Source organism: Pocillopora damicornis, chromosome 4 (assembly GCF_964200805.1).
Source record: "Pocillopora damicornis chromosome 4, jaPocDami1.2, whole genome shotgun sequence".
Classification (NCBI taxonomy): Eukaryota; Metazoa; Cnidaria; class Anthozoa; order Scleractinia; family Pocilloporidae; genus Pocillopora; species Pocillopora damicornis.
In genome coordinates this window covers 15,116,113-15,140,722 of record NC_142673.1, presented here as the reverse complement: position 1 = coordinate 15,140,722, position 24,610 = coordinate 15,116,113, and the positions used below count along the sequence as shown (strand labels likewise).

Genomic DNA, 24,610 nt, shown 5'->3' with positions numbered 1-24,610 from the left:
ATACTTGTAAGGCCAAGCTCCAAAATGGGTTCTTTGTATTTCAGATCAAATTGTGTTATTAAATAAAATTGGGTTCTTCCTCTGTATTGGGTCTTTGGTCTTCTTTTGGGCGGAACAGAAATGTTCTATGCAAATAGTCCAAAGAAGAATGACAACGTAAAAATAGCATGTCATAAATGACCCTTATGAGTTGCCATTCACTTTCCAACATGATGGTCAATTGCACCAAGAAAAAAATTGATGATGAAGCTGTAAACCTAAGAACTTGTTCCTACTCTTCTTAGGATAGCAAACTTGAAAATAAAATAACAAGGAATCCCCAATAAAGTTATATTTTACCAGACTCATATGCATGTCACCTTGCCTGTGAATTGCAAAATTAAAAAAACATGACCTTCTCCTTTACCTTTTCTTACTATGCCCTCAGAACCAGAAAAAGAAAGAAAGATGCCACAAAAGAGAAAGAAGAACGATATTGCATCTCTTCAAGAGGGCACTGACAAAACTAGTGAAAGTGTGGAAGTTGGGTAATAGTGAACAATGGCTCCCATTTTCGGCTGTCGGTAACCTGTTGGTCAACTGTCAGCTGACAGGTTACTGACACATTACCAACAGTTGGCCGACAGTGCTCAGTAGACCAAAAATTGACTGAAAATAGAGTCAAAGTTAAAAACAGTATATAGAAACATGACGACCATTGTTTTTTACCTATGTACTTGATTTTGTTTAAATGGTAAGATAAGCTTGTTTTACCCATCTCCTGATTGTAAGTTCCAAAGTTAAGTAGTAAATTGAGCACCTATTTCTTATATCCTTGTTTGTACACAAAAGAGCTCTTTTTCTCCATTTTGCGGCCACAAATAAGCCAAGCCAAAAGTAGTTTTTCAACTGCCCTATAATGTATTGCAAAATTTTTATTAGCAGTATGTCATGTATGTCTGATTAATAATCCTTTTTTTCTATTGGAGAATGCTTTTTTATTCCATTCAAACAGTTTATCGATAGAATAATTTATGATTTATTCTGGCTGTGAAGTTATGCATTGAAATGAAACTGAAGATTTACATGGTCAAGATTTGTCTTCCTCAAATTTTGGAAGATGATGGGAAGATCTCTGGCCCTGGCCATAGCACCAGACGAAGGAGGCTGCAGACATTAAATGCAGCAAAAATGCTGCATTTAGGCACTGCTGAGAATATGACACCAGCTTATGCAGGTCTCGTGGCAGTTTTGAATGGAAGTGCAATGAAATGCAACGATAAAATGTGCTAAGTTCACAAAGAAAATGAAGATGACTACTTTTGGACAAAGCCAAACAAATTTTATTAGAAGTGTAAATATTTTGTAAAAGGAGTGGCATAAGAAGAAGTATGATTCAATAAGGTCATAATTAGCAATGTACTTAGATAATGCTGGGGTTAAAAGGAACCATATTTGATTCATGAGCAACGTTCCAGTATCAACACCTCTTTCATATAAAGAGGTACTTAAAAGAATAAATCAAATAGACACAGGTGATTTACATGATGTAAGGGAAACACTTTGCAAAGGGCTCAAGAACGAAGATACAGTAAATGGGAAGTACAGGGACCTTCTAAGGCTATTATTGAAAATGGCACAGTTTTATCTCAGTGCCAACAATAACAGGATGGATAAGCTTAACTGGTTTGGGTAAAAACTTTTAAAGTTGCCATAAGGGGGGGGATGGTGCACCCTTTGGTAAGGATGACCAAGCATTGGCTTGGTTCATTAGTTTCATTAAACTGAGCCTGTTCACAAATATGTGGTACTGCTTGAAAGGTAAATGACTGAAATTGAAGGGAATGTGTTTTCAGTAGAAATTAATGATTAATTTTAACTGCTACCAAATGACACAAAATATTTGGCTTTTCTAGGAAGAGAACTAAGTATATCTGCCTCTAATTTTTCTCCATTTGCAGACATTAAAGAAAGTGACATTTCTAACGCTCAAAAAAATTTTGGTTCAATGGAACTATAGTCAAAGAATTAGAGTGGCAGCTGCTGTGGAAAAGAAGAAAGAGGAGATAAGTAAAACAACTCTGAAACCAGGCACAAAGCATGAGAAAATAACATCTTTCATCTCGCAGAAAAAATCTAAACCATGGTTTATTGATAGGGCCAAAGGAGAACCCCCTCATTTAAGAATAATGCTTGGCAACACTTGAATTCATCTGTCTTGATGTCTTCTTTGTCATGCAGTCATCTTGATGAATGCGAGTCTATTTCACATGTTTCTCCAAACAGCTGTTTGGTAAGTATTATCCTGCCATTAGATTCAACATGAAACAACAAGTTTAGCAAGTTTTGGGCTTAGGAATAAACACGATAGAGGGAAAGGAGGAAAGAACTTGCTAAAGTTGTTCCAGTTTTTAAACAAGGCTCTCGTTTTGCATGTAGTCATAATCAACCTATCTCAGTTATCTCTTCCATAAGTAAAATATTTGAGAGATGAATTTTTAATCAGCTGATTTTCTATTTTACAAATAATAACACGATTTCCTCAAAACAATATGGATTTAGACCAGGTTTCACACCTTCTGATTGTCTAATTGACCTTAGTGAAGAAATAACTTCTCCTCTTGATAGAGGACTTTATGTGGTTTCTTTATTCTTAGATTTAAGTAAAGCATTCAATACAGTAAACCATCAAATATTACTAACTAAACTTAAGTACTATGGATTACAACAAAGTGAATACAACTGGTTTCTTACTTAAGTAACAGGAAACAGCAGGTGCATGCAAATGGTGTTGCTTCTGATACACGTTTTATAAATTAAGCATCCAACAGAGTTCCGAAGATCCAAGTAGAAACAATGGTAACAATTGCATCTTTACAGTGAAGAGATTGTTTACCTCAGCACTCAAGGTTTAGAAATTGGCCAGAGGATGGTGTGACATCTGGTAAGATGAAAGCTTTTCTTGCCATGATAATTGCAATGGGCCTGGTGAATCAAGAGAATATCCAGGATTACTGGCCAACCAATGGTCCAGGATTACTGGTCTACTCCTTTTTCTCTCAAATTACGTCAAGAGACAAATTTATTAATATTTTAAATTTTTTTCACTTTTGTGATAATGATAATAATTATGCTCTTCGAGGACAGGAAGTGTATAGCCCAGTAAACAACCGAAAACAGTGGTGTCCAGATTCATACTTCCGGTACTTGCGATTTTCCCACCTGAGCTTGAGCGGATTGCTGTATGAACAGACTCTCAACTCAAGCAGACACGCGTTCGGGGAATTCAGTTCAAATTTATTATTAAAGGTATGGGCGGCCGTCACCACCAAAAATACAAGGATGTCAAATAGATCAGCAAATACAAAGATGGTGTAAGAATCAGCTGCAGGATAGAATAGCACCAAAAATACAAACCGCAAATGGAACAGTGATCTGCTGGGGGCATGACGTCATCGAATGTGAAGACAGGCACGAAACCATAGTGTAGTCGCTGAATGGAATACTCTTCAATTCGCCTTAAAGCAGAGCCAATTCAGTAAGTTTCTCCTCTTTTTTCACTGCTGATATTGCACTTATTCGTTGTCGTTCATGAAAGCGTCAATTAAAATAGCAACGAGACTGAATTCTACCACGGTTTGCCGGCCTCTTGGTTTACCACAGTTTGCTCGCGTTGGTGGGCCAGAATATGTTTAGAGTATTAAGTATTAAGTTGTGTTATGACGTGCATTAAATGTCAATTGTCGAGCTCTCTTTTCTTTCTCCGACTCACGCTTACTTTTCAATGAGAGTCCAACTTCAACGGCTCTTTGAACATTGGAGGAGTACGTGAGAATTTAAATTATGTGTGAGCTCTGGACGCCATTGTAAGAAAACTGATATCCTTGATCTGTTTTGACATTTTTCGATCAAAGTGATATCGGAATGCTTAACCCTAAGCAATTGGTGTGCCGGACGATAAGAGTAAGCTAAAAGAAGACATATTTATTATTTTAAAGAGGTGTACATTATATTGCTTTGTTTACTAATTTTTTCCTGGGTGCAGTAATAGTAAAGGTAAGTTCCATTTTTATTTTGTCAATCAAACGTAGATTACATGTCTGGACCGGAAACAGTTAAAGGGTTTTTTTCGCGTTCCAAAATAGTTTTTGCCAGAGTAATATTTTTTCTGAGTTGGTTTTGCGCGCATACATAATTATCTTCCCTTTGCTCTTTCCCATTCCGTAGTCATCACTTATTAAGGAAGTTCAACGGCTCTTTGAACATTGGAGTATTGTGGAATATTGGAATATTGGAGTTGGTTTTGCACGCATACATAATTATCTTCCCTGTGCTCTTTCCCATTCCGTAGTCATCACGTATTACGGAAGTTCAACGGCTCTTTGAACATTGAAGTATTCTGGATTGGAATATTGTGTGAGCTCTGGACGCCATGGTAAGAAAACTGATATCCTTAATCTGTTTTGACATTTTTCGATCGAAGTGATATCGGAATGCTTTAATTGGTGTGCCGGACGCTATTTCATTGTAACAACTGTTGTTTTAAACTTTCATTGTAGCTGATGTTCAGAGACGGCGACGTGGCCGCCTTCTTAGAAGAAATGGCAGCATTTCTTGAAGGCCACCTGGCATTGTTAGATGCTGTAAGTAAAATTCGTTTATTCAACTGGAATTATCTTGAGATTTGTGTTGAACAAAATAGGGAACTTTGCCACGAATTCTCCAGGTATAATGACGAAACAACTTGCAACTTAAGTGCTTATAAAATGGACCAGAAATGCATTTGCTAAAAAAATGATTTATTTTATTTTTGTTTCGTTTTCAGAAAAGACCCACATCACAAAACGAATTTGTACGATGGGAAGTAGTGATTTTTTATGTTCATTGCTGACGTTACTAAAGTCTGGTTTAGACGTTTGAACTTCACATGCACCTCAGTGAATTATAACTAGCATTATTATTCATTGTGTAAATTTTTTTTGTTCTGTCACCTTCTACAGGGACCAAATGATTATTCTGGCCCTGCGATTTATTGCAGAACAGCCTACCATACAGGAGTTGTTCGAAAATGGTAAATATCCCTTTTTTATTAGCTTTGAGACTCTTCAAAATAGTATTAAGGATAGCATGGACATTGTTGAGCTACGGGCTGAAACTGGAAGTCGAAATTTTCTCTGCTTTCCAAATGATGGAATTGAGGATAATAATCTTTCTCCTGAAATCAAGGATTGCGTCCCAAGCAAAGCTCAACTGTGTTCGTTTGAAAAAATCGATTATCTTTGTGGTTGAGCCTGCAAAGCTTTTGTGAACTGCTCTTTGGAGGCGGGAAGTAGTGAGTTAGCGAGTTGGAAGGTGTTCCATGTGTATTCCTGGTCGGCGAGACTTGCAAGTGTAATTAGAAATAGTATTTCAAATCGAAAGCGCGTAAACTTTTAATTTACATCACCATAACAAATATATATAAATATATATATATCTTTCGTAGGCATGCAGAGAACAGGAGAGAATCGAAACAATGACAAGGAGCCAGAGGAAGGAAGCAGTGGGGGAAAGAAAAGAAAACATGTTGTCGTGATATTGCGTTACACGGTCACGCCACTGGGCCGATGAACATCTTTATATTTAGAAGACTTAGGAGACAACGAATACACACGTGGCGGCAGTCGAGTTCGCACAATAAACAACCCTTTTGAGTTCACAGAATCGTGACATGGTGTCAGAAGTGGGATCGGCTCACCCCTAAAGATGACAGAAGCAGCTGAAGCATCCATAGTTGTGCCACCAGCGCCGACTCAAGTTTTTATTCCCCCGTCAAATCTGCCCCCGCCGAAAGCGCTTAATTTTGACGACAATTTAGCCACCGCATGGAAATTGTGGAAAGCAGCGTGGCAGCGCTACGAAATCGCTACTGGTGTATATAAACAAGAGGGCATAGTTCGTGTGTCGACATTACTAAGCATTATAGGCGAGGATGGCGTCAGAGCCCACGATACCTTTATTTGGAACGAAGACGAAAATGCAGACGACATTTCACAAGTCCTGAAGAAGTTCGATGAATTCTGCATTCCTAGGACACAGGTCATATATGAACGCTATAGGTTCAACAACCGAAACCAGGAACCAGGCGAAAACATCTCGACGTATCTTACGGAGCTTCGAACGATCACAAAAAACTGTGCACACGATACAATCACACCAGATGAAATTTTGCGTGACCGCCTCGTGCTAGGCATACGGGATGATCGCGTCCGCGAGAGACTTCTCCGTTTGAATGATTTATCTCTCCTACAAGCAGTTGACATTATTAAGTCGTCAGAACAGACCCAACAGCAAGTAAAGCTAATGGCTGGAGGAGACACTGCAGTTCATGCGTTACGGAAGGCGGGATCGGCAGAAAAACCTGAAGAAGAACGACAACTTAAGTCACAAGCATTTAGAAGACCGTCTAAAGAATGTGGAAATTGCGGAATGGTGCATGGACGTCATTGTCCCGCGTATGGAAGAACATGTTTTAACTGTGGGAGTATGAATCATTTTGCGAATAAATGTCGCGCTAATCCCCGAGGAGTGAAAAGTAGAGTTTCGGCGGTCCACGAAGCCGTCGACATGGGAAACGACCCCTACTACATTGGTGCTACTACTAGTAAGAGCAAAGGCCAGGAAAAATTGGCAGTGTTCAAACTCCACATTTATGGGCCAGATCCCAAGACAGAAGTCCAGTTTCAAATAGATACTGGGTTGCAGTGCGACATTCTCCCGGCCCAATTATACAAGCAAATCACTGGGGACACCCTCCTTCATCGCCTCAAACCATGCCAAAAGGAAATAGTCTCGTACACAGGGGATCACCGCAAAATTGCTGGTAAAGCTACCCTGCCTGTGTGGTCCCGTGGACAGCGGAGGTCAATGGAGTTTAACATCTTAGATGGAGACTATCAACCGATTTTATCATTGAACACCAGCCTCAATCTTGGCTTTGTGAGTTTGCATAATTGTGACGTCCTAGCATTACACGTCAAGTGTCCCAAAGCCTCCTTGCTCGAAGAGTATGAGGACGTATTCGACGGATTAGGGGCCCTACCGGGAACATACAAAATAGCCATAGACGAACAGGCGCAACCAGTGGTCCACGCACCAAGGCGAGTGCCAGTAGCCTTGCGTCCATGCATCAAAAACAAGCTGGACGAACTTGTTGATCGTAAAGTCATTATTCCAGTAACAGAACCGACGCAGTGGGTATCCAGCATGTTGGCCATAGTGAAGCCAAACAAAGTACGCATCTGTATTGACCCGAGAGATTTAAATCGTGCCATTCGGCGAGAGCATTACCAGTTGCCGACTATCGATGAAGTGGCCTCCCGCTTAACAGGTGCCAAGAAATTTACTCTTTGTGACGCCAAGGATGGTTTCCACCAAATCCTCTTAGACGATGCTTCTAGTTTCCTGACAACGTTCAATACGCCTTTTGGGCGTTATAGATGGGCCCGCATGCCTTTTGGTATCTCAAGTGCGCCTGAAGTTTGGCAGCAACGCATGCATGAATTCGTAGAAAATTTAGAAGGAGTTGAAGTTATCGCTGACGACTTCCTCATCGCTGGATTTGGCGAAACTGACGCAGAGGTCAACTCGAGCCTTGAAAAGAACGAACGTGCGTTCTTCAAGAAATGCCGGGAGTGGAACCTCATGCTCAACAAACCCAAGCTGAAAAGATCTCAAACCGAAGTGCGTTTCATGGGCCACCTCTTGACTCCTGATGGTCTAAAGGCAGACCCAGCCAAAGTTGAAGCTATTTTGGATATGCCACCGCCGACTGATGTGAAAGGCCTGAAGAGGTTTCTGGGGATGGTCAATTATCTGGCCAAATTCTTGCCACTCCTGTCCGACATGACAGAGCCTTTGCGAAGGCTTGAGGACAAGGACGTCGAGTGGTGTTGGCTTGCACAGCATGAGAAAGCATTTACCACAGTCAAAGAATACTTGGCCAAGGCCCCGGTACTGAAATACTATGATGTTACTGAAGAAGTGACAATCCAATGCGATGCCAGCATAACGGTTCTAGGTGCAGTACTGATGCAAAAGGGTCAGCCCGTTGCCTTTGCCTCGCGAGCTCTGACCGACACCGAAACGCGTTACGCTCAAATTGAGAAAGAGCTCCTCGCCATAGTGTGGTCAACCGACAAGTTCAATCAATACATACTGGGACGTGAAGTTGTACACATCGAGTCTGACCACGAACCACTAAGGGCAGTTTTTACCAAGCCAATACACAACTCACCAAAGAGACTCCAGAGAATGCTGATGGCCCTTCAGAATTACTCCCTGGATGTGCAGTATAAAAAAGGGGAACTTATGTGGGTATCAGATGCACTGAGTCGAGCATACCGCAACACCACCGAAGCCTCCAAGCACGATACAAGTCTGATCTGTACACTTGCCGAGATAGATCATTCAGAAAACCTCTCGATTGCACCATACAGGCTCGCTGAATTCAGAAACGAGATTGCCAGGGACCCAGTGATGCAAAAGCTAATCGGAGCAATCAAGGGTGAATGGCCAGTGTCAAGGAAGTCCTGTACCCCTGAGCTGACGCCTTACTATGACAAACGAAGTGAGCTTATAGAAGACAAGGGACTAGTATTCCTGGGGGAGCGATTGCTGGTACCCCCTTCCCTGAGAAAAGAAATGTTGAAGCAAATTCACCGATCACATATTGGAATCGAAGGGTGTTTACGTCGCGCTAGGGAGGTCCTCTATTGGCCCCTCATGAATTCGGAAGTAAAGGACTTTGTTTCCAAATGCTCAATCTGCCAGTCGTACCAGCCAGATCAGTGCCGCGAGGAATTGCAACCGTATCCGATCCCGTCGCGTCCCTGGTCGATGCTAGGTGCCGATTTTTTTGACCTTGGGCAACAACATTTCTTTGTCCTAGTCGACTACTGGAGTGGGTTCTTTGAAGTCCAGGAGGTTAAGGTGGCCACATCTGCTAGCGTGATAGCTGCGTGTAAAGTACAATTCGCCCGCCATGGGATACCAGACGTGCTTATTACCGACAACGGACCTCAGTTTACGTCATCGGTGTTCAGTGCATTCGTGAGAGAATGGCAGTTTGAACATAGAACTTCGAGCCCCCGTTACCCCCAGTCAAATGGCCGCGCCGAGAATGCCGTGAAGACCTGCAAGAACTTGATGACGAAAGCGAAAGCGGATGGGCAAGACCCGCTGTTAGCCCTTCTTGATTGGCGCAACACCCCAACAGAGGGTCTAGGAACATCACCCGTACAGAGACTGATGGGACGCCACACACGCACTTTCTTACCAACCCATAAAACGCTCCTGCGGCAGCCATCACACCAGGAAACAGCCACCAAATTAGCTGAGCACAAGAAAAGACAAGCTCAACAATACAACAAAAAGTTTCGCCCTTTGAAGGCACTAAAGTGTGGACAGGCCATCAGGATGCGGCTTCCCGGAAGGGAGGAATGGAGTCTGGGGACCTGCATGAAAGCCTTGGGGAACAGGTCTTATGAAGTTGAAGTTTGCGGCAGGCGATACCGACGCAACCGTCGGCAACTGCGCCTGACCTCGGAAACAGCACCACCTATGAGTCTGGTAGAACTAACTCCGCCCGAGTCTACCCTCAAACCGGTGCCAAATCTGACAGAGCCAGGACCTCCTCCACCGGAGTTCCATGGCGAGACCAAAACAGAGAGAATGCCACCTGAAAATGAGATGGGAACTGAGCTTGAGCCACAAAGGATTGAAACTCGTCGATCAGAACGCAGACGTCGACCGCCTTTGTGGCATCAGGATTACCATATGAACTGAACATTGAATGATTGAGCCGCTAAATAGTTGTTGGGTTCTGTTTCTATCTTTTTATGATTTCAATGAAGAACAATGTTTTATCGATTTCATGTGATTTGAACAGTGATCGAAACCGAACATTAAGTATTAATTAACTTTTGAAGATAAACTTTGTAAAAAGGGGAAGATGTCGTGATATTGCGTTACACGGTCACGCCACTGGGCCGATGAACATCTTTATATTTAGAAGACTTAGGAGACAACGAATACACACGTGGCGGCAGTCGAGTTCGCACAATAAACAACCCTTTTGAGTTCACAGAATCGTGACACATGTCTAGAGAAATGTAAATAAACGTTTACGCGGTTTCAATTTGCCGTTCGCCTGTTTCTGTCCGCTAGTGCGGGGGGGCCTAAATTTTGGACCAATTTCTATCAAAATGAATTTTTTGTAGATCCAGAATATTCTGCAATGCATTGAGTGACTTTAGTAAACACCGCTGGTTTGATTCAGAATGATTTACAGTCACCCGGATTCTACGTGAATGACTTATTCGGTGACCTTATAATTACAATTTCTAAGCGGAAATCACAAAAATGTCACGCAATCGTCTGTACTTCTGCTGATTTTTATAAAACATGCAGGTCGTGCTTGTATAGTGCTTGTATAGCACTGTTGTCATGTCATGCATGCACTATTAGGCGATATGTTTGTTTCTCCCGCGTGCTATCAAATCTACGCAAGTTTTGCGAATTGTCCCTTTCTGTGCATGGCTACTGACTACGGGCAGTCTAGACGAGAAAAAAATGAAGCAATTTCCGAACGCTGCGGTTTTCGCTTCCAGACCAAATACAAAGTTTTTGCCCAAAGCTACATAAAAATCAATCTCCGGAAATAATAGAGGAATCAGGCCAACCTTCCATCCATCCAATACTTCTTTAGGGCAGCTAAAAGTTAATAATATATATTTTTTTGGCCAACAACATTACAGAATCGCGCCCATTGAAAAACGTCGCACGGGAAAATGCAAATAAGCTAGAAAAGAGAAAGAGAGCATGCGTAACTTCACGCAGGCCTGTCAATCTGACTTTCAATCATGTAATCCCCCGTGTACGCAGTGTTCGAAAGTATTGTTTCTTGTGCAGACAACCGAAACGTAGCGCTTTTCATCGAAGAAGAATAGACGTAATTAGTGGCGTTATCTTGATTAGGTTATATTGTTTAAAAATCGGTCAGATGTAAAATTAAATTACCTTTCAAATGCCGGGTTTTCAATTTGTGTTAAGACTCAAATGCGGCACATTTGCGAGGTTCGACCATCAACTTCGCCAAGAAAGCAAAACATCACAGAAATATTCCTTTTAGTAAAATTTCCGTACTGCCCCATACTATCGTAAAACAAATCTGTTTTCCCAATGGTAAAGTATTGTTTTTGTCACTCTATCCAAGAACTGAACGTATAATGTACCAATTACCATGTTTATCTGTTTTTTCTGCATTTCTACTGGTTTTGTAATTGGACCTTTCAGCATCACCACACGCATATAAAAGACAAGTTTAGCGTCCCTTTAATCATTTCCTCTTAAGTTTTGAGTTGTCTTAGCAAACTTTCGCTCTTTCTTGTTTTCTCAACCTTTGGCACAAGCAGGACTGATATATGAGTACTTTTGTAACTTTGTTTTTTTCTAGTCCACCTTTTCAGTGTTGGGCAATAATATATAAACAGATATTCTGCTGTATTGCCGTATTCATAATTGATTTAAGATTTAAAGGCTAAAATTGTACCAAATGCAAGTGAACACCCACCATCCGGATAAGAACAATGGGCTGTTATCCAGCCACCCAAAATTCCACTAATTTGTATCGAAACTTTTGTACTCTGAACCGTTTTATTTGCATTGCTCTTTGTCATTTTTAATCTCTTTGTCGACATTTAGGCCCAGTTCTTTACATGTGATTCTTTGATTATGCATTCCGTGACATTTCATTAGATTGATAGAGCTTTAATGCATTGTTGTTTCAGTTTACAATTGATAGATTGATTGATTGTGCAATTGATTGTGATTTTTCATCGTTGATTGTGGTTCATGGTTGATTGCTTTTCACAAATAAAGATTAGTGCAAACAGTCAACTTTGGTTTGTTATCTCAATCTGTAAAATAGTCCCTAACGTTAACTGCATTTTGGTGCGACACCCCTTGGAACTTGAGAATCTACATTTTTTTGGTTGCCGCAAAAGCTAAAACAACAAATATAAGTTATTATCTCAGCATAATCATCTTAACGTAGAATTGACTGTGTATTTCGAGTTCTCACTTTGTAATGCTCCCATATTACTAGGAAAATAAAAAACTATCTTACCAAAAGTCAGTTGAATTACACATTTCTTTGCATTTAGTTGTATGTCTATTTCTCTGTCTGTCAATCATTGTTGGGTGTAGCCTTAGTAGAAAGACTAGTGTGATAACTTTAATACCCTGAAAGATAAAGTGTGTGTGATATTTTCCTATTTCAGTTGAACCACCCCTGTGAAAGAACCTCTGAGGCCATTGGTGAGGCCATTGGTGAGGAGCTTCGCCATCTGAGGACCATCTTGGGGAGGTTTGAGTGTTCATTTGCAAAGCAGGAGGCTAAGCTGGACAGGCTCCTGAGTGTTATGGCTGGGCAAACACAACAGGCACCACACTGTACACCTCAGACACCTTCGTTAGTTATACCCTACATGAATTCTACTCCATCCTCAGTACAGTTTCCACCACCCTCAGCTGTACTGTGGCAACATGAAATGCCAGCAGACCTACACCAATTTGTTGTTCCAGCCCAAAGCAGAACTTTAACAGAATTAGCAGACAGCCCTATGGAAAAAGATAAACAATCACGTTGCGTTTGATTAAATAGTCCGAAAAGAGAAATGAATGAGCAGTTTTCAGTATGCCCCCTTTTTAAGCTATAAAATGATTTCCAACACTGCAATTTACCTATTTTTCTTTACATTCAAAGAAACAGATACCGTTGCAGTTGGGGCAACAGTAATCTCAAGCTATCCAGAATAGATTCCACCTATACAAAGGCTGCCCACAACCTTACAGTCATGACACTTCGACTTGTGGACCACCTTTTTCAGTCCAAAAAGAGTAATGAATGAGCAGTTTTCAGTATGCCCCCTTTTCAAGCGATAAAATTATTTCCAACACTGCAATTTTCCTATTTTTCTTTACATTCGAAGGAACCGATACCGATACAGTTGCAGTTGGGGCAACAGTAATCTCCAGCTATCCAGAATAGATTTCACCTATGCAAAGGCTGCCTGCAAGCTTACAGCCATGACACTTCACCTTGTGGACCACCTTTTTAAGACCACCTTTTTCAACTGAACAGAGATGTATTGTTGACATCAACCGTCCATGGCACAAAGGATTATGCTCCCCTAGACCAAGACATACTTGCTGCAATTAGAGGTTAGTAAAGGGTTTGCAGAACTTAACCAAATAGAGCTAAGAACTCTGCATCTCAACCAATAGTAAACATTTTCACTGTTTACTTGCTTATGGACACCATACTGAAGGGATCGCCCGAGGATTGGTCAAAGATCTCACCTCAACTGACCCCCTACTACAGCTTGAGAGATGAACTTAGTATTTATGATGGGCTGGTGTTCAAAGGGGAGTGCCTTGTTGTGCCTTGTTGTGCCTCAAGGGCTGAGAGCTGAGATAAAGAAAGACATACAGGTGTCACACGCTGGTGTAAATGGCTGTTTGAGGAGAGCGAGAGAGAGCATGTACTGGCCTGGTTTAACTCTGAACTCAATCACTGGATCTCAACTTGCGAGCCCTGCAGATTATTTGAAGTTTCTCATGGGAAAGAGACCCTCATGAGTCATGACATACCACAGAGGCCTTGGGAGAAAGTTGCTGTGGACCTCTTCACCCTGAACCAGAAAGATTACTAGGTAACAGTCAATTACTACAGTGGTTATTGGGAGCTGGACTGGTTACATAACACAGATTCTGGAACTGTGGTCAGAAAACTCAAGAACCACTTTGCAAGGCATGGGAGTCTGTGTCAACTTTTTAGTGACAATGGCCCTCAATTTGTAGCTGCAGAGTTCCAAAAGCTTACAAAAGAATGGGACATTGAGCACAGGGTCACCTCTCCTTACAACAGTAAGGCTAACAGCAAAGTAGAGGCTGCTGTGAAGTCTGCTAAAAAACTCCTCTGTAAAACTGCTAAAGGTGGCAATGACCTCTACTTGGGACTACTGGCTGCGCACAATATCTCATCACAAGGAATTGGAAGTAGTCCAGTTCAGAGGCTCATGAATAGGAGGACAAGGACATTACTGCCCACAACTGGTTCTCTCCTGGAACCAAGAACCCTGAGCTCTTGTCACGAGAGAAGCTGAGAGATGTTCAAAAAAGGCGGGCTCAATACTACAATGCTGATGCCGACAACTTACCTGAATTGAATGAGGGAGACACTGTGAGGCTGAAACTGTTTGTACTGGGGCAAAAGGAATGGAAGAAGGGAGTGGTTGTTGAAAGACTTGACAAAAGGTCCTATGAAGTTGAGACAGCAGATGGATCTTCCTATAGGCGCAACAGAGCCCATCTGAAGAAGACTTATGATTCACGCCCTGAAGCAACACAGTGGTGAATCACAGCAAATACCAGAGAGCAACATCTTAGGCCACGGAAGAAGGACCAGAAAACTGCCTCCTGAGGAAACCCTTACTGAGCCACCACAAATGTCAAGCTGCCCTGACGAGCCAGATGAGCCCTCACTTTGCAAAGAATCAGGCACTAAAGGCCTACCATGTATTGAACCTTACAAAGAGCAGAGAGAGCTGGACTCAGGGATTAGAACCCGGTCATGAAGACTAGTCACTAGACCTTCATACCTTAAGGACTTTATGGCGTGACCAACCTACAAGCAACTTGTGGACATAGCCTGTTGGGCTTAACACCGAACCTTCTACTTGTTGTTAAATATTGAACATTTATTATCAGTTGAGATACTTTCACACATAGTGTCTATGTTCCAGTTTATTATTGTTTAAGGTTTCTCATAAATGTTCCAGTTTTTGGTTTTTTTTTTTTTTGTCTACCCATTTTATATTGGGGAGGATGAGACATGTGGCATGACGTATTACGTCAGTTACTGATTTCCCGTAAGTAAGAGGAAGTGAGAGTACGTGCTCACCATTAATAAAATATGTAGCTTGTTATTGTGAACTCTGCATACTTTTACTCTGTATTTTCGAGAGGACGTCGTGATACACCCATGGCTTGAATATCATGTCGTAAACAAAGAGGCCAAAATGTTTTGCCTTGTCTGCAGAAGGTATGATTGCTCAAATTCTTTTTGTGTTGGAAGCACAAACTTTAAACTTAACATTTGGTTGCACAAGAGAATGCCCTACTTCAGCGACAATAGGTCTAGGTTGAGAAGGGAAGAAGATGATGGGCCTGCAGAAATTCCTGGAGATCATGTGTTGAAGCACAGCAGGAAGTACAGGCAGCTGTCCCTGGTCCATCTGATGATGCCAAAGATGATGATGTAGCAAATAATTGTAAACGTGAACTGAAGCTCTATTAAAGACACAGTCAAGTAAATGTGAAGGAAAATTTACTTAACTTTTTCCTTAAATGACACATTACCTATGTTATCACAATAACATGTTTTCGATGTCGAGAGCTTATTCACTAGTATACCTCTCGATGAGTGCATAGATATTGCGATTAGGTATATTTATCAAGGTAACCCTGGTCTTAAGATAAACGCCACTGACCTAAGAAGGCTTTTTGCCTTTGCGACAACTGAAACCGGTTTTCTGTTTGAGGGAGTGTTTTACGATCAGATAGATGGAGTTGCCATGGGGTCCCCACTTGCTCCAGTACTTGCAAATCTCTTTATGGGACATCATGAAAAAACCTGGTTAGACAACTATTCATTATCTGAAGTTGTTTTCTACAGACGCTATGTCGATGACACCTTCTGTTTGTTCAATAATGAGAAGGACGCGGTATTGTTCTTTGATTATTTAAACACCAGACATCCTAGTATTCGCTTCACAATGGAAAAGGAAATTAATGAGAAATTATCGTTCTTAGACATATTGATTGACAACAGTAATCCATCCATAATTACTAGCGTCTACCGCAAGAAGACGTTTACTGGTCTTCTGACGAATTATTTTAGCTTCACTCCTATGATGTACAAATTAGGTTTAATAAGAACTTTGGTTGACAGAGTATATAAGATCAATAATTCCTGGGTTGGTTTCCACAAGGATGTACAAAAACTTATTTTCTTGCTACGGAAAAATTGTTTCCCTTCCAGCGTCATAGACAGGATTATCTCCAGGCATCTGGCCAAGAGCTATAATCCTTCTCCCACGCATAACGCCACATTAAACTCCGGAAAACCTTCTTCGCATTATTTTAAACTTCCTTATGTTGGGCGGTTTTCTGACATCGCTCAAACCAAGTTAAGGCAACTACTGAAACGTTATTGTAGACCTGATTTAGATATTAAGTTAGTCTTTAATACGTTTAAGCTCAGAAACTTGTTCAGTGTGAAAGATTCAGTACCACCAGGTCTACGTTCGCGTGTCGTTTATAAATTTTCGTGTGCTGGCTGTAATGCCAGTTATATTGGTGAGACCACTCGCCACATCTGTACACGGGTTCGTGAGCACCTCTTGTCTGATAAAACTTCACACATTTACAAGCACCTACAATCATCAAAGGCCTGTCTCGACTCTTGTGGTACAGAATGTTTCACCATTTTAGATTCTGCCGCTTCGAAATACGAAATTAAGATCAAAGAGGCATTGCATATTAAGTGGGACAAACCCATCCTTAATCAGCAATTGAAGCATCTAGAGCTGTCTCTTTCCTTTTGATTCTGTTATCATAATATTTTTCTTATTATTATCATTATTTTTCTTTTCTCCTTCTTTCCCCATCTAGTGCGTGCTTTGTCACGTTTTTTCGTATTTAATATTCAAATCGTACGTAAACAATATGACGTAATTTGTAACGTAATTTCATATAAATTCAAATGTACAACCGTTAAAATCGCATTTACAACTGAAGATGACATAAGAATGTCGAAACATGTCTTGCAAACTAAAAGTTGTGGTTTCTTTATTAAGAGTTATCACAATAAAAAAAAACGGCATTCTTTAACATTTTAAAAGACCTTGCCAATAAGTTTAGAGGAAGGTTTGCGTGTTTGGGGTTGAAGTAGACCACGAGGGTACCAAGTTGTGTTTCAGGCTAGTAAATTTTAGAAATCAATGGTCTGGTGGCTAGTAATACAGGTAGCCTGTTGTCGAACCCTGCCCAAGGTTGACATACCCAAGGAAAAGTCTGACTACCATGGTATAAATATTGCTCTGGGCATTATAGCCAGGGTATTTGAGAAAGCTGTTTATAACACCTTAGCACTACTCAATTTGCTCATCGTGAAAGTGGAAATTGCACTTGTGTTCTGTTAAGCACTTTATCAACAAACACTTAGATAATGCAGACTGTGAGGCAGTACTGGTATCTGCAATGGACTTCACCAAAGCATTTGACTCAGTCAGGCACAAGCTGCTATCTTATACACTAAACTTGCTGCCCCTGAATGCCTATAGGGGACATTGCAGAGAAGTGTGAGCAGCCCCTAGTTATTTAGCGTGTGGAAAGAGGGCAGTGACATGCATAAAGTGGTTTGGCAGAAAAATTTTTGACATGGGCAAATTGTAATTCCATGAGCTGTAACCTTAACAACTGTAAAGAACTAGTCATAAAGAAGAAAGGTAACTCCACATTCTATCCTGTTGTTTGTAATATACCACAACATGCCACTCTCGAGTTATTAGGTCTGACCATCCAGAACAACTGTAAGTTTTTTGCACACACAAAAGCTTAACTGTACAAGACCAACAAATGTCTACACGTGCTGGGAGTGTGTAGAAAAGAGCGCTACAGCTAAACATACATTGATTATCTCTTCTATAGCATTGTTCTCCCTAACATAACCTACGGACTACCTATTTATGGTGCCTCCGATGCGGAAATTAATGTCCTTCAGCAATTTTTAGACAGATGCTATAAGTTGCACTTTAAATCTATGCAGTTAAATATTAGCTCATTACTACAGAAACAAGATAACACGATTCTTAAAATAGTTCAACAGTGTGATAACCACTCTCTAAAGGTTTGCTTACTGCAAGAAAAGAACAACTTAACCTATAACCTTGGACATAAAAGCTGCCAATGGCCTAAGATAAACACCAAACGTTATAAGAACACATCTGTGAATAGATTGATTTTTAAATACAACCTTTCATGATATTTTATGCTAGATGTATTGTATCTAGTTTGACCTTTTTATTCTATCGTAATTTTTGGCTGAACCCTAATCTTTTTATCCTATACCATTAGAAATGTATTTTTATCTAATGAGAAATGAAGACATTTATTATTAATATTATTTAACACCAGAAGGCGAACAGAAGGCTACCTCACCCCTTCTATTACTCCTGCATATCAAACAGACTAAACTGCTTTTAAATCATGCTTTCTAAAGGTACAGTCATGCTAGACACATTGAAGACATATGCAAAGACTTAAATTATTCAACCATCAATCTAAACAATTCCTCAGAAACAAGACTATTTCATTTAGACAGCAATAGTAACTATATCATTAATGGATCTACATTATTTAGAAATGACAATCAGTCTACAAAGACTAAATGCAAGACCTTATGGTAGAAAAGCAGTATAGAGTAAAATTTCTTTCATTCCTGGATATCCGGTTTGTGAGAATGCAAATGGTGCTGAAATAACTATTGCTAAACTTGAGACAATTTCACATATTACCATTATAGGTGTATATCGCTCAACACAAGTAGCAACTCAGTAAATGTGTACAGCATTGATGCAACCTCTTGTCTCCATAGTTTAGAATTCTATAATTTTATTGGAGATTTTAATGTCAACTGGTTAGATGAGAAAGAAAAAATTCCTCTATATTATCTATATGTTTAAGATTACAGCTACAGGCAATTAGTATTAAGTTCAGGGTTCGTACCCTTTTTTGGACTAAAAATTCAAGGACTTTTCAAGGACTTTTCAAGGACATATTTTTTTTTTTCAAGGACTCCACCAACTGCAAAATAAAAGAATGTTCACCTTATCATAGTAGCGATTGTGCCGAGCTTAAGTCGAGCTAAAAGTCTATGCCTTTTTTAGTTCATCCACAACATTCGCAATTTTGCACTCAAGGTCTTTGCGAGCTATCTCCTTTTCTTTTCCAGTTCTCCTCAAACTATTTGACTTTGTAATCCACACAAGTTTCCTAGTGTCCTCTGCTTTCTGTGCAAACTCGTCTGCCGATTTAACAAGATTGTCAACATCACTGTCTAAACGCCTTCTTTTCTTTTTAAGTTCGTCAAGTTCATCGACTAGCTCCTTTCGCTTCAGTTCTACACCCTCAGAGGTTTTCTTCCTCTTTTGTTCATCAAGATATGATAAATACTTCTGCCTAGCTCCTGCAGCTGACAAAAGAAGTGGTTTGTTGATTGAAACAGCAAGGACACCTCCCACAGATTGTACATGGTCTTGTACCAGCCTTTGAGCAATGAAGGAGCGCTCTTGGAGGTTCTCGACTTCCAGTTGCTTATTGACTGAGAATCCTCTTTCGACACTGGCCTGGCCATGTGATAATATCAGTAGCTCTGAGACTACTTTCCACAATGATTGGTAGGATCGCTTCTGTCCCATGTGAAGATACAGAAAGGAATCAAGTCTATCATTGTTAGGATCATAGTCTTTGAACTCCGACGGAGAAGAAGAGGGGACTTCCATAATGAATTGTCTAAATAGTTCCAAAAGGGAATCACATTCACCTTCCGGGACTTTCTTGGCATTTTCAAGGGTAGTCAAAACTCTCTTGAATTTTGTGATGGAAACATCATGGTCACTCATCATGTTTCTTGGATCTAAGCAATTTATATTCCTTACAAGGGAATACTGAATTGGTGCTTTGGCAATCAGTTTGCAAACTACTTTCATAAGGAACTCCTTGCATTCCATCTGAAACTGAAGCACTCTTTTCTCTGAAACTGTGGACTTTGCAATCGACTCCTTGATCTTCTTGTCAGCTGTAAACCCCAGGTCAATCTTGGAATGAGAGGCATGAATGCTGGAGTCAGCAGGGTCAAGTTTTGTAAGCTTCAATGGGGTTTTGGCTTCACTGATAACAGTGGTCTTAATAAATCTTCTCATTAATCCCCCAAGCATGCTGTACAGGTCTGTAGCCAGGAAAGGAAGCATAGGCTTGTCGGTTTGATAGAGTGTCAAAAACGGTGTCACTTGCTTGGCTACTGATAGGAAGAAAGCGACTTTTGCAGTCGTAAAGGGATCTGCAACAAACTCTTGTACAGTTTCAAAGGATTTATTCTGTGGCTGTGGAACTTTTCCTGCCCTTGCACTCTGAACATACTTGACAACACTGTCCCACATACTCTGTGTACGTTCTGCAACCAAGACATTCTCCAACCACCTATGTTTGCAGAACTTCAAAGCAAACAGTGAGTTTCCTGTTACTTTGGTGTAGTCCTCTCTCTTTGCCGGACTGTCCTGAAAAAGCCAGTGAAGGCTGGAGAACAACCTGTCTAACTGCCATCCTGATGCCACAGCACCATCCTTGAATGCTCCATGAAGAATGTGTAAACCACAGCTGCCAATGTTCAGCATGTGACTATTATGCTCCCTTTTTGCCTCATCAGTCAGCATACTGTAAAATTTCCAATTAACGTTGGGTCCATCCATTGACAACTAGTATGAGAGAAAACATTCCTTGTAATATTGAAAGGGAAACAGATTATTTAATTTAGTACTTGCATTACGTCCCAGAGTTCGTGTCATTGTCCACCTAGACACGAAGTGAACTAGTCATGGATGCATTGGAATTGTGAAGATTTGCAATGAAAGAGTGTTGATTTATTTAGACCTTAAAGGGCAGAAAACCGAGTAAGGTGTTTCATTTCTATTTAATACAATTTTATCGCTTTTTGGAACATTGGCTAGATTGTGAACGCACAATTTATATTACATGCAATAAATTAGATTAAGTAATCTTGCATCTTTCGCCCTTCTACAGCAAAATAATAACAGACATTGAAAGATTTTCATGTTAAAAAAAATTTAACGCAACTTCTTGTAATTATCGTTCGCCGGCGAACGATGAAATTAAATGCCAGTCATGAAAACAATATAATTGATTCCAATTTGATCACACCTTTTTAATAATGGCAAGACATAGGTCTTTCAAAAGAGTGGCAATATGACAAAGAATAATTGAAATTAGGTAATTGTGTGAAGACTAAGTTTGTGCTATTGCCTATTTCGAAATGTCGATAATTGAGGGTAAGAAATAATACAACTTCAAAGAAGCATATCTTGCAAACAATTTCATGGATTACCCAAACATAACGAGAGTTGCATCCTACCTGATAAACTTTTTTGAGAGGAATTCCTTCTATGCCTGAACGAAAATGAGAAAGCATGTCCTCTGCTGTTCCATGCCCCATAAGCACTGAGGTATAATAGCGACTTTCAACTTCGTGTTTGTCATGATTCCATGAACGAATGTGAATATCCATTTGCTTTGACTGGCACACGCTATTCAGGCTCTCGTCAAACATAAGTACATAAGCTTCTTCTTTTTTCACAACGTCCTTCAAAAGTTGTTTGAAGTGTGGAGCGAGCCCAAAACAGATCAAGTATGCACATTTCTTTTCTCCGCATGTAAACTGACTCGCGATCCGACTGTCAGGAAACATCGCTTGAAACAATTTGCTCGTACCTTCGCATGATTTATAGGAGTAATGAGACATTATCACCTTCAATGCCCACAAAATTTCTGCTTTCAAAGTCTCATCACGAGTGACAATTCTTTCCATCACCGATGAACCAGATGAACTCGTAGTACTAGACTTTGTGGGGTTGAGCGTGTTGTGTTCGCCACTTTCAGACGAAGCGGATTTTGAAACTTCTTTGGCATCGTCACTTGTAGTTGCTGGTTGTTGAGAAGAAACGCCAAAAAAATCTGGAACGCTTGCTAATGACCTTTTCTGGGATGTCAGTGTTTGATGTTTTTTTCCTTTCAAGTGACTTGTGAGCGCTGACTCTCCCATGCTCGAAATGTCAACATCCTTCATACACACGATGCATCGTGCCTTGTGCTTGTCACCCTTGACTTCTCGAAGCCAATCTTTATACAGTGATTTCTGAAGCCACAAGTTGCTGAAAACACACTTGCCCATTGTTTTAAATCTCTCACTCGTGAAACAAAACGCAAACAATCAACACTAACCCAGACAAGGAAAGCACTCAAAGCACATGGCTTTTCTCAGAAAGAGGGAATAGTACAAAACATTTGATTGGCCCTTGACATTCGAGACATTCAACCAATCAGAGTGATTAATAGAACCAAGAACAGGACAAATGGATATGGGCGATTGATCGACATGCGGAGTGGCGTTACGATCGTTTGTTATTTGTATCTTACTATTATGTGTTGCTACGTTTGTGCCAGTTGCATATATTTTCAGATAAGGCACTCTAGAATCTAAGTTGGATTAAATTAGCTACAAATTTCAAGGACTTTCCAGCACTGACTACAATTATCAAGGACTTTCAAGGCCTTGAATTTTTATTTTGAGATTCAAGGACTTTCAAGGACTTTCAAGGCGCGTGCGAACCCTGTAAGTTATACCACTGACCACAGAACTACAATAGATCATATTTATACTAATTTACAAACTAAAAGGTTATTTTTCACTTTCAAGCAATGGACAAACAAAAAGGAGAGATTGTTTGTTTCTTACATAATGTGTCTCCCACAAAAAAAAGTAACAAAACATCTTACTTTGACATTTCCAAACGAACTGCCAATGGTTTAATAAGAGGATTCTGCTTCTCCACAAGTAAACAGGAACACTTTAATGAAATAGGCTACAAGAAAATTTTAGAATTGAGAAAGCAGGAGATGCAACAAAAGTACTGATGAAAACACAATATTTAAAGCCCACCTGCAAACATGAGCAGGAACCTTGCAAGGTGCACTGGCCAACAAGCACCTAATTAACCTAATTATTCTGTTGAAAACTCCAAAGCTACTTCAGGACCCAGACAATGACAACATTGACTTGAGAAACATCATCATTGAGGATAAAAAAGAAAAGGCAAATAATGGCCATGTTGGAGCACCAGGGAGGCCAGATAACTATTATTCTATCACATGACTGGAGGCATAGAGATCCCATGAGATAGCACAGCACCAGGTCATTGCACAACGTATGGTTCACAACAAAGGTTGTTTACACTGCGATTAACAAAAATCAGAAGAAATCTACTGGAGATCTACAGAGGAAATATCTGGGAAGTAAATGTAGTTGACTCACAGAAACCAGATTTCTGGCCAATGCAGTTGACAAAATAAATAGAACAACGTTTTGTTGCCCCAACATAGTTGGGACAATTTCCCGCCACACAGACATGGCGGATCTTGATGAGGAGAGCACATCAGAGCAGGAAACCCCTCCACTTACTGAAGCAATTTCAGCCATCCTTTCAGAGGTAAAAGCTCTGAAAGAGCAAGTGGCAACCTTCCAAGAGTCAGTGGACCTCATAGAGGTCAATACCAAAGTCAAAGAAAACCCAGTGGACGACAGGGATAATGATGAAAGTGAGTCTTTGAGCACTCGCGTTGCCAGGCTTGGCAGTACGCCAGCCAAGCAAACCAAAGACAGCACTAAAAGCCTCTTACAGGACATTGTGTTCGAGTTTAACCTCAGCGAAAAAACAGACAGCCCTATGAACAAGGGCCTTGCTAAAATTGTCTTTAGCTTGCTTAAAGACAAACTTCCCAAGGAGAAATCGCAGGCGAGGATAGACATATTCCTGCTCAGAAAACATGGAGGGACTTCATATGCCACGAGTAAAACCATTAATTTAGAACCAACTGCCTGCGCCAGTCTGCACACAGGATTCGAAATTCCAGAAAATGCAGAATGCTGTAACAGCCTTGTTGATGGCAACTGTTAAAGCAACAAACCATGTGTTGCAACAGCAGCCATCAGGCAAAGCTCAAGACAAAGAGATAATCACATATCTAACAGATGCCATTGCCTTGTCATTGCAGTGCTATCATGATATCAATAGCATTTGCTGCTAGGCAATGAAGATCTCCACAAGGATTATGCCGCATTGCCTAGCGCAGCTACAGTGCCTGTTGTAGTGACAGTCAAACATTGGAAACTTCATTTAAGTAACTTTACCGGTACTCGCAATTTACATTGTTAATGTTATTGTTAATCCGGGATACCGATACCTTTTAGTGCCCGTCAACACATGTGTCAGCGGACTCGTTCTGTGAAGACGCCATTTTGTGAAGTATATGTAGCACGAGGTTTTTGTAGATTAAAGCCTTTAGAAACGAGGCCAAACATTCGTTTAACTATCATAACAATTTAATCTACAAAAACAAATGGATAAAGTCCTCAGGCCCGAGAGATTCAGCGCCGATCCAAGCACGTCTGGAGCATCAAAATCGTGGATTCACTGGCGTCGAACCTTCGAAAATTTCCTCGCCATATTGACGGAAGAAGGCCTCGATAAATTTGGAGTCCTGACAAATTTTATTTCGCCTGCGGTATTCAAATATGTAGAAGAATGTGCCGACTACGAATCTGCAATCGAAACTCTTCAAAATATTTTCGTGAAGCCGACGAACGAAATCCACGCCAGACACGTGCTCGCTACCA

General features: G+C 40.6%; 3 protein-coding genes and 1 long non-coding RNA gene across 7 annotated transcripts in view; 2 read left to right on the top strand and 2 right to left on the bottom strand.

The window, feature by feature from the left end:
- Window positions 1-2,456: 2,456 nt before the first annotated feature.
- Window positions 2,457-24,610, bottom strand: part of LOC113675676 (uncharacterized) — a 48,791-nt gene continuing 26,637 nt past the window's right edge. For 2 of the 4 annotated variants that reach the window (XR_016185590.1, XR_016185588.1), the window contains exon 7: window positions 2,457-2,964. This is a non-coding gene — a long non-coding RNA (uncharacterized LOC113675676). Of the gene's footprint in view, window positions 2,965-11,774; window positions 12,640-24,610 lie in introns of those variants that run through there. The other 2 variants (XR_016185589.1, XR_016185587.1) reach the window with 1 other exon arrangement.
- Window positions 14,406-16,720, top strand: LOC149046950 (uncharacterized). Its single transcript, XM_089204198.1, has 3 exons — window positions 14,406-14,650; window positions 15,158-15,292; window positions 15,479-16,720. Exons 1-3 carry the CDS (start codon window positions 14,406-14,408, stop codon window positions 16,686-16,688), a joined length of 1,590 nt encoding a protein of 529 aa, XP_089060324.1. The 3' UTR covers window positions 16,689-16,720.
- On the bottom strand, window positions 18,859-22,473 carry LOC149046949 (uncharacterized). The gene is made up of 2 exons (XM_089202917.1): window positions 21,293-22,473; window positions 18,859-20,618 (listed from the first exon to the last, which is right to left on the bottom strand). The coding sequence occupies exons 1-2, from the start codon at window positions 22,106-22,108 to the stop codon at window positions 19,017-19,019; spliced, it is 2,418 nt and encodes an 805-aa protein (XP_089059043.1). The 5' UTR covers window positions 22,109-22,473; the 3' UTR covers window positions 18,859-19,016.
- The window catches only part of LOC149046948 (uncharacterized), a 1,764-nt gene continuing 1,487 nt past the window's right edge, over window positions 24,334-24,610 (top strand). The window contains exon 1 of the mRNA XM_089204197.1: window positions 24,334-24,610. This exon is cut by the window's right edge and continues 1,487 nt beyond it. Within this exon, the coding sequence (XP_089060323.1) occupies window positions 24,334-24,610 (277 nt within the window).

What these genes read in the sequence shown, in the direction of transcription:
- LOC149046950 (XM_089204198.1), top strand. Translation starts at nt 14,406, where the DNA reads ATGATTCACGCCCTGAAGCAACACAGTGGTGAATCACAGCAAATACCA. An exon ending in GACTCAGGGATTAGAACCCG is followed by an intron (nt 14,651 to 15,157) that starts GTCATGAAGACT and finishes TTGTGTTGGAAG; the next exon opens with CACAAACTTTAAACTTAACA. An exon ending in GTGTTGAAGCACAGCAGGAA is followed by an intron (nt 15,293 to 15,478) that starts GTACAGGCAGCT and finishes CGATGTCGAGAG; the next exon opens with CTTATTCACTAGTATACCTC.
- LOC149046949 (XM_089202917.1), bottom strand. Translation starts at nt 22,108, where the DNA reads ATGGGCAAGTGTGTTTTCAGCAACTTGTGGCTTCAGAAATCACTGTAT. An exon ending in CTCTCAAAAAAGTTTATCAG is followed by an intron (nt 20,619 to 21,292) that starts GTAGGATGCAAC and finishes CTCTCATACTAG; the next exon opens with TTGTCAATGGATGGACCCAA.